We start from the raw sequence: 9,816 nt of genomic DNA on the forward strand, positions 1-9,816 counted from the left end.
TGTGATCTATTGTGTACCTGTAAGTAGTGGCCAGCAGGACTGCACTACAACATAAAGCAGTTGAAAAGAAGAGGTCTCTAAAACCAGACCCATAAAGCTTTAATTAATTGCTGCCCATATTGGGGTTTCTGAATTATTTGATTCAGTCATGGTTTGAAGGCATAATGTTGGCTCAGTTCAGAAGCTCTTGTACACATCACAGAAGGATGTCATTGCTTGCTCATGTCAAGGTTGCTCCAGGGGATGGGATGGGAGGCAGAAAGGAGAGAGAAGTGGAAGGGCCAGAGAGGGCGTTATAAGGCTCGGGGACTGTCTTTGAATGATGACTGCTCTGCTACAACAGCAGCAAGAATACTGATTGCAAAACATTGGAAGACACAAGATCTACCCACTCTGGAAGAATGGCAGATGAAGATGATCGATTATATGGGACTGGCAGAAATGACCGGCAGAATCCGAGACCAGGGAAAAGAGTCGGCAGAAGAAGATTGGAAGAAGTTTAAAGACTATTTGCAGAAATATTGTAAAATTAATGAATGTTAGAATGATGTTGGAAAGAAAGTAAATGGTTTCCAGCTGTAATGCTAAGAGATATGGAAAATAAGGTTTCGAAATAAGTAAAAGAACTAATGGTGAGGATTTGCTGAACAAATAATCTGAATTGGAAAGGGAGGTGTGAGGAGATCGGGAAAATAAGTTAAAAGAAAATAAGTGAATGGAAATTGTACGTGTTTTTAAATTGTTTTTATTTCTGTATATTTATATTTTTGTTGTTTCCTTTTTTGTATTATTTTTGAAAACTTTAATAAATATCTTATAAAAAAGAAAGAAAAAAGAATGATGACTGCTCATTGACGTTGGACAGTGATGCCACACTGAATGTAACTGACCCGCATGAAGGACTCTGTGATTGGATACAGAGACACGATATGCACTTTTAATAAAAAAACATTAGAAAGAAAAAGGAAAGGAAAGTCACTTTGGATAGAAGGAGTTATGTTAACATAAAGGGCTAACAGCTTGTTGCTGTGCTCACTGTAAAAGTTCAGCCCAGAATCCCTTTTCAGTGCGAGGGCAACGCCCTGAAACATGAGACATAACCATTCAGGAAAGTGCCTCAGAGCAGCACAGAGTGCTTTGCCCTCACCGCAGTACAGTTAGGGTCACATAATTGTACTCACATGAGATCAAGAAGCAAAACTTAACAGGCAAATCGTGTAACTTCCCCAGCACCTCTCAACTGAAGAAGCTGAGAAAACCACAAGGTGCTGTCCCGTGTGAAAGCGAGAAGCGTTCTCTTTCGTTACAATATGTATGCTGTTTGTGACATGTAGCGCAATTCTGAGGACTAGTAGAGAGGTTGCATTCAACCCTGGGGTTGAGATTCTGTCCCCTGGTCACACACGTCTACTCAGATTTACAGCCCATAGACTTACACTGAGCTTTCTTGAGTCCCAAGTAACTCAGTACAGTCGTACCTCGGGTTACATACGCTTTAGGTTACAGACTCCGCTAACCCAGAAATAGTACCTCGGGTTAAGAACTTTGCTTCAGGATAAGAACAGAAATCATGCTCTGGCATCGCAGCGGCAGCAGGAGGCCCCATTAGCTAAAGTGGTGCTTCAGGTTAAGAACAGTTTCAGGTTAAGAATGGACCTCCGGAACGAATTAAGTACTTAACCTGAGGTACCACTGTATAGGGTTATAGCTTTAGAGGTCCATTGTATACCGTTAATTGCTTTCTCCCAACTTGCTGTTGTTACCTATTCATATTGTATTTTTTTTAAATAATTTTTATTCATTTTTCAAACACATAATAAAAACAAAGCACACAACAGAAAGTCAAAACACAAAACAAAAACATACAAAACATTTAAACAAATATAACTTCAAAATTGTATTTTCATACCCTTCTTTCCTTCGACTTCCCCATACCTCCCCATCCCTGCATCCTTGTTTTATGATTCTTTAGCAACCCTTTGGTCAATTTATCCTGATTCCCTTTCATTAAATTTCCTTTAGTTTTTTAGTTACAGCTGTAATTCTCTGTTTCTTACCCCTTGACATCTTAGCATTCCTCAATTTTGCAACAGTTTTTAAGGTATATTTTAAATTTCTTCCAGTCCTCTTCCACTGTCTCCTTCCCCTGGTCACGGATTCTGCCCGTCATCTCAGCCAGTCCCATAAAGTCCATCACCTTTGTTTGCCATTCTTCCAGAGTAGGTAGTTCTTGCATCTTCCAATACTTCGCCAGTAGAATTCTTGCTGCTGTGGTAGCATACATAAAGAAAATCCTATCCTTCTTTAACACCAATTGGCCAACCATGTCCAAGAGAAAAGCCTCTGGTTTCTTAGGAAAAGTCCACTTAAGGACTTTCTTAATTTCATTGTAGATCATTTCCCAGAAAGCTTTAATCTTCGGGCAGGTCCACCAAAGGTGATAAAAAGTACCTTCAGTCTCATTACATTTCCAACATTTATTATTTGGCAAATGATAGATTTTTGCAAGCTTGACTGGGGTCATGTACCACCGATAGATCATTTTCATTATGTTTTCTTTTAAAGCATTACATGCAGTAAATTTAATACCGGTAGTCCATAACTGTTCCCAGTCAGCAAACATAATATCATGACCGATGTCCTGTCCCCATTTAATCATAGCTGATTTCACCGTCTCATCCTGTGTGTTCCATTTCAACAGCAAATTATACATTCTTGATAAGTTCTTCGTATTGGGTTCTAACAATTCTGTTTCTAGTTTTGACCTCTCTTTCTGAAATCCTGTTACCTATTCATATTGTAAGGCTTCGCAATACAAACCACTAGGCCGGCCCTGGTTAGGCTCAGGGACAACTGGAGATGTGAGGGCACATCTTGGCAAAGCGGTCTATATTAGCTGACAGGCAGATTTTTGCTTCAGCGGCAGCACCATGACCAAGGCAAGGGAGCTGCCATTTCAGATCTCCCACAGTGACTCAAACGATGCTGCGTCTGATCAGCTCCTGCTGCCTGAGGGTGTTGCAAGCTGGCGCTGGGCCTGGGTAGGGATTCCTTGAAAGGGGAAGGGTTGCCGTTCAGAGCATACTGTATGCTTTGCACACAAGAGGTTTCCAGTTTGATCCCTGGGGTGTCCAGGTAGGACTGGAAAGGACTGAAGTCGTGGAGAGCTGCTGATCGGTGTCAACCATACTGAACTAGATCAATCAGTACAGTGGTACCTCGGGTTAAGTACTTAATTCGTTCCAGAGGCCCGTTCTTTTTTCTTTTCTTTTTTTTAAAAGATAATATTTATTAAGATTTTGGAAATTACAAAAAGAAAAAAAAAGATTAAACATAACAATATAACAAAATACAAAAACACAAACAAAAACACTACATAAAACATTGAATCAACAAAGCAGAACAAAAACAATTAAAAACACTTCCAATCTTTCCAATCTTAACTTTCGTATGCTTGCTTCATTGACTTCCTCACGCCTCCCTTTTTGTATTCCACTTCAATTAAGTATTTCAGCAAGTCCTTTCCAACTTCATCTATTTTCTGTCTTATAATTAAATTTTAACATTTTTATAAATGATGAAGTTGATGGACTATATGGAACTGGCGGAAATGACTGGCAGAATCCAAGACCAGGGAGAAGAGTTGGTGGAAGAAGATTGGAAAAAATTTAAAGATTATTTACAGAAATACTGTAAAGTTAAGGAGTTTTAGAAAAAAGGTGGAATGAAGCTAGATGGCTTTGGCAGAAATGTTAGAAGGAACTAGGTATAGACAGATTGTTAATGTACTAAAGGGGAAAAATTAGAATATGTTAAAATTTAATTATAATCCAGAGGTCCATTCTTAACCTGAAATTGTTCTTAACCTGAAGCACCACTTTAGCTAATGGGGCCTCCTGCTGCCACCGCGCCGCCGGAGCACGATTTCTGTTCTCATCCTGAAGCAAAGTTCTTAACCCGAGGTATTATTTCTGGGTTAGCGGAGTCTGTAACCTGAAGCATATGTAACCTGAAGCGTATGTAACCCGAGGTACCACTGTACTAAGATTGTAGGACTTCTTACATGTATGGGATGTCCGTTCTTTGCGCACGAAGGCCAGAGAATCTTTGCTGCCTTCTGTGATACCTTACGGCTTATAACGGCAATTTTGTCCTATTTCATGTAGAGTCTGACCTACATTGGCTCCCAGTACGTTTCCGAGCACAATTCAAAGTGTTGGTGCTGACCTTTAAAGCCCTAAACGGCCTTGGTCCAGTATACCTGAAGGAGCGTCTCCACCCCCATCATTCTGCCCGGACGCTGAGGTCTAGCGCCGAGGGCCTTCTGGCGGTTCCCTCACTGCGAGAAGTAAAGCTACAGGGAACCAGGCAGAGGGCCTTCTCGGTAGTGGCGCCCGCCCTGTGGAACGCCCTTCCAGCAGATGTCAAAGCGATTAACAACTACCTGACATTCAGAAGACATCTTAAGGCAGCCCTGTTCAGGGAAGTTTTTAACGTGTGATATTTTATTGTATTTTTGCTTTCTATGGAAGCCGCCCAGAGTGGCTGGGGAGGCCCAGCCAGATGGGCGGGGTATAAATAATAAATTATTATTATTATTATTATTATTATTATTACATTGAAATCGTGGCCACAAAATCTCTTCTTCGGAATTGCTCCCAAAGTTCTATCCTCATACGCATTGTGCACCATCCCAAAAGAGACTTGTAGGCTCTGGCTTGGAAATAATTAATGGGAATTTCATTTCTGAAGAGCTTGTAGGGCTTCACAGGTTGTGACGTACATGAGAGACAAACTGTGTTCTCTAGAACTGATAATCAAATGACTAGGGCTTTCTCTTCCTGGCACGCATGCCTGGAGCTTGCAGTAATATTTCTAAGGCAAGCTGGAAGAAGTTTGGCTTTGGAAACCCCAACCCCTGGAACCCAAACTGAGTTCATGTAGGGGAGGGAGGGATTGATTTCATTTCCTATGGTGTAGTAGGTTAGTCAGATGGAAAAAAAGGACAGAGCTCCTGTAACTTAAATAATTACCGTATTTTTTGATCTATAAGACTCACTTTTTCCCTCCTAAAAAGTAAGGGGAAATGTGTGTGCGTCTTATGGAGCGAATGCAGGCTGCACAGCTATCCCAGAAGCCAGAACAGCAAGAGGGATTGCTGCTTTCACTGCGCAGCGATCCCTCTTGCTGTTCTGGCATCTGAGATTCAGAATATTTTTTTTTCTTGTTTTCTTCCTCCAAAAACTAGGTGCGTCTTGTGGTCTGGTGCGTCTTATAGAGCGAAAAATACGGTATATAGACGCAGAGCTACACTTGCTGAAATTCCTATGCAATTAGTAAAGAAGCAGGGGACCTGGCCTCTTTTGCATCTACAACCCCCCCCCCCATGTGCTTTTGTTTTAACCCATTGTTGTCTACTCTTTCAATCAATCAAAGAACAGAGCCAAGACAGAAGTTCCCTGAATATTATTCTCAAATGAATAATACCGGTACTTCTTTTCTTTTTTTAGGAGGGGAACAGATAGAAAACTAGAAGTGTGGCCTCTGGGCAACTTCCCCAAAATACCACTTCTCCTTTCCTTTGAGTCTGTTACACCACATGCCTAAACACAACGGCTGCTCCCAGCTGCCCCACCTGTTGAACACTGAGAGTTGTACCACATATATTCTGCTGGTAAGTCAAGCCCATGGCCAGCACGCCCTAGATGAGAAAGCCTCCTCACATCTGTTGTCATAACCCAGCCCCAGATGGATCTAGGAGTGGGTAGATCTATCAATTTGGGTTCATTTGCATCTCATTTTTCCAGCTTAGGTTCAGGTCATTTCTGCAGGAATGTGCAAATATTTATCTTTCTAAATTCTCATGAAGACTTGATCACATTTTAGCGCTAATTTCTCCCAGTAAACAATTTTTTTGTGTGTGTATGTGGAATTACTAACACATATATTTTTTGCAAAACACTCTCCCTGAATATAATGCATTTCTGTATGTTAATATTATTGATATATGTATTTTTATCCACATTTAACCCTCATATATTTCTTGGCTAGGGAAGTGGCAAAATTCAGGGAAGTGCGAATCTGGAAGAATGGCTGTGTTTTGCTTTGTGTATTTCCTAAATGATGGGACGCAGGTGGCGCTGTGGGTTAAAGCCTCAGCGCCTAGGACTTGCCGATCGAAAGGTCGGCGGTTCGAATCCCTGCGGCGGGGTGCGCTCCCGCTGCTCGGTCCCAGCGCCTGCCAACCTAGCAGTTCGAAAGCACCTCCGGGTGCAAGTAGATAAATAGGGACCGCTTACCAGTGGGAAGGTAAACGGCGTTTCCGTGTGCGGCTCTGGCTCGCCAGAGCAGTGATGTCATGCTGGCCACGTGACCCGGAAGTGTCTCCGGACAGCGCTGGCCCCTGGCCTCTTGAGTGAGATGGGCGCACAACCCCAGAGTCTGTCAAGACTGGCCCGTATGGGCAAGGGTACCTTTACCTTTACCTTTTTATTTCCTAAATGCATCTGTTACCATTGTATAGCTGACTACATTCTAGCCGTGTAAAAGTCAGAAGTACAAACACACACACACACACACACACACAGAGAGAGAGAGAGAGAGAGAGAGAGAGAGAGAGAGAGAGAACTTCATTCAGGCAAGCAAGAGGCATTATTGCAGGGAAAGAGCACATTCCAGCCAGGCGAAAGCACGTGGAGCATGGCTGCTGAGGGCAGTGGCCTGGAGAGAGTCCCAAGGGCCAGGTAGAGATGCTTGGAGGGCCACATTCTACCCCTAGACCTGGGGCCTCAGACCAGCACATCTCATGAATCACTTCCTTCAATATGAATCTGCTTTATTCTGAGGCCCTACTGGTTTTCCCTTCATCAGCTAAAGAGAGAAGGTCTTTTCAGTTGTGGCACCTAAACTATGGAATAGCCTGTGAAAAGAGGCTGATCAGGGCCCCACGCCTTCCCTTGCTTTTAAGACTAATTCAATCCAGTGGGCATTTTTTTATCTGAGCCTTTGATATGTCTTTTGTCTGCTGTTGATAACGGTGTTTATAACACTGTGTTATGACACTGCTGTTTTCTTGTTAAGTTTGTTTTGAAGAAGAAGAAGAAGAAGAAGAAGAAGAAGAAGAAGAAGAAGAAGAAGAAGAAGAAGAAGAAGAAGAATTTATTATTTATACCCTGCCCATCTGTCTGAGTTTCCCCAGCCACTCTGGGCGGCTTCCAACAAAACACTAAAATACAATAACCTATTAAACATTAAAAGCTTCCCTAAACAGGGCTGCCTTCCAATGTCTTCTAAAAGTTTGGTAGTTATTTTTCTCTTTGACATCTGGTGGGAGGGCGTTCCACAGGGCGGGTGCCACTACAGAGAAGGCCCTCTGCCTGGTTCCCTGTAACTTGGCTTCTCACAGCGAGGGAACCGCCAGAAGGCCCTCGGTGTTAATTCATATGAATTGCCCCAGAAAAGTAGGGTATAAATGTCCAAAATAAACTTTAGGCAAAGATGAAGCGCCAACTCTTTTGTTCTTGTTTGTGGCACTTAGAATTCCCCAACAGAAAAGCTTCTGCTTTGGCAAGTTCCTTATCAGCACACAAGAAGCCTCTTTTGGTTCCTCCCTTGCCATCTTAGTTGGTCTTGTGGTTTGGGCATTTCCTTGTAGGGTTTTCCTACTCATCAAACATTCCATCAATCCTGTGTTGTGGGATGTGGGTGTCAATTACCCCGGAGGAATCTCATTGGTTTAGAGAGAAAGATCACTTGCTTTAAGTTCAGTCTTCTGTGGTCTCATCCAGCATCATCAAATAAATATTTGTTATTTGTACTTATAGCCTGCCCTTTACCAGCTGATGCCAGCTTTTTTGGCTAGCCCATCTTCTTGGATTATGATGTCTCTCTATCCAATTTCTCCACAACAGGCATAATTTCATGCGTAGAATCATAGAATTGTAGCGTTGGAAGGGACCATGAGGGTCACCAATCCAAACCCCTGAAACATGGGGCTTGAACCCAGGACCTTGAGATGAAGTGTCTCATGCTCTACCAACCGAGCTATCGTGGAAGAGGCATGTCTGCCCTGTCCCTCTTCCCTGCTTGCCATTGCATGCTCACAGAAAACAAAAGGCACTCTGTATTTCAAGCATAAATATTACAGAGATTAGCAAAGGCTTTTGCGTTCTACGTAAATCTCCTGTCCCTCTGCCTGAGAGTTATAGCTCTGAGGTTCACAAGCTCAAGCATAGTGAGCCCGGCATTCCAGTTTGCTCAGATCAAGCATTGCCCTCCCACAGCTTTTGTCCAAAATGGTTCGCACGTACCTTCTTGACGAGGTATCCTTCCCTGATACGCCTGGGTTCTCGCTCGGGTTCCATCTCTGCGCTGCTCCTTCTGCTCCAGTAGAATTCAAACACATCTGACAATGCAAAGGTTTCGCGAGCTGCATTTATACAGCTGTCACTTTCGCAAATCCCTCTGCTTGTTAATCACATGAAAGCAGGCTCATTTCCTCTTCCGGAAGAAGGAAATGCAGAATCATGTGTACATGGTAAGTTAAGAACTTTTAAAAATACAGTATAAACTAATAATAACATTGTTTACACTGAGCTCTTAGCACAAACTGGGTGGGGGAAATAACCACCAATGTATTTTCTTTTTCCATAAGTCTCAGAGAACAGAGCTTCTCTTGTTAAATTAAGTGAGTACACATTTTAAGAGGCGCTCTTGTGGAGTAGCAGCCTGGGATATTTGACCCAGACAAAAACAATGAAGTTCTCTTAATGACAATGACCTAGCAGCAATGGTATCACAACACATCTTTTCAGCTTTGTTTAGGATAAAGAACATTGAGGTAGGATTCTCCCCAGATAACTCTGGTCACCAGCTGAGGTTTAGTCAGCAAGCTCCGTTGCCTGTTCCATCCATCATCTTTGGATAGCAATGGCTATGAGCCATGCTTCCCCCCGGCCCATATGCTGATATCTGAGTTCAAAGTTGAAAGTCCTTAACAACTTGGGTCCAGGTTATTTTATTATTATTATTAAAGATTTTCTTGTTTTACAGAAGTATGTGTAAAGTCTCTCGTATTTTTCCCATGTAACATTTTTACAAATCAGTTTCATTTGTTGAGACATTAGAGGAGAAAAAGGGGTGGGGGGGGAAGATGGGTGGGGGTGGGGTCGGGTGGCGATGTTTCTATTATGCTTAATGTATGTAGAGTTTGGTGTCAGCGTGCTTGTGTTGTTCACTTGTGTTCCTTTGGTGGTGAGAGAGGTTGGGGTTGGCCTAGGGTGTGGTTGTTTGTTTGTGATTGGCTGTGGTGATCTTTGCTTTCATGTGTGAGTGGGGTGGGTGGGTGTTTTGGGTCCAGGTTATGTCAAGGTCTGCCTGGTGTCCCTGCTTGATCACCAAAGTCTCTGAGGGCATCACTGTTAGCAGTCTCCTATGGTGTGGACAGGGACGCAGGTGGCGCTGTGGGTTAAAGCCTCAGCGCCTAGGACTTGCCGATCGAAAGGTCGGCGGTTCGAATCCCTGCGGCGGGGTGCGCTCCAAAGATGAAGCATTACTACAGAAGGAGAGCTCTGCTAGAATTCACTGCTTTTAAAAAGAAGCATATATAACATACAGGTCAGAATAGTGTGCAATGGGAGAAGGATTTGTTGCCACAGACACAATCCAGTGGTAGAATTCCAGTCATATTCACAACTGAAATGAATGTGTTAGCCATAGGACATATTTTCCCAGGGACAAAGCGCAAGACAATCAGTCCTAGAACAACTCAATAACCTCGCAAGGGCTACGCTGAGGAAAGATGTCAGGGTGCCCCGC

General features: G+C 43.0%; 1 protein-coding gene across 1 annotated transcript in view; it reads right to left on the reverse strand.

Moving 5' to 3' along the window:
- PLEK (pleckstrin) overlaps window positions 1-8,474 on the reverse strand; it is a 28,501-nt gene extending 20,027 nt beyond the window's left edge. Inside the window, exon 1 of the mRNA XM_079970046.1 lies at window positions 8,310-8,474. Within this exon, the coding sequence (XP_079826172.1) occupies window positions 8,310-8,363 (54 nt within the window). The 5' untranslated portion in view covers window positions 8,364-8,474. The remainder of the gene's footprint in view (window positions 1-8,309) is intronic.
- Window positions 8,475-9,816: the final 1,342 nt, after the last annotated feature.

The sequence above is a fragment of the Podarcis cretensis genome, assembly GCF_951804945.1.
Source record: "Podarcis cretensis genome assembly, chromosome: 3".
Classification (NCBI taxonomy): domain Eukaryota; kingdom Metazoa; phylum Chordata; class Lepidosauria; order Squamata; family Lacertidae; genus Podarcis; species Podarcis cretensis.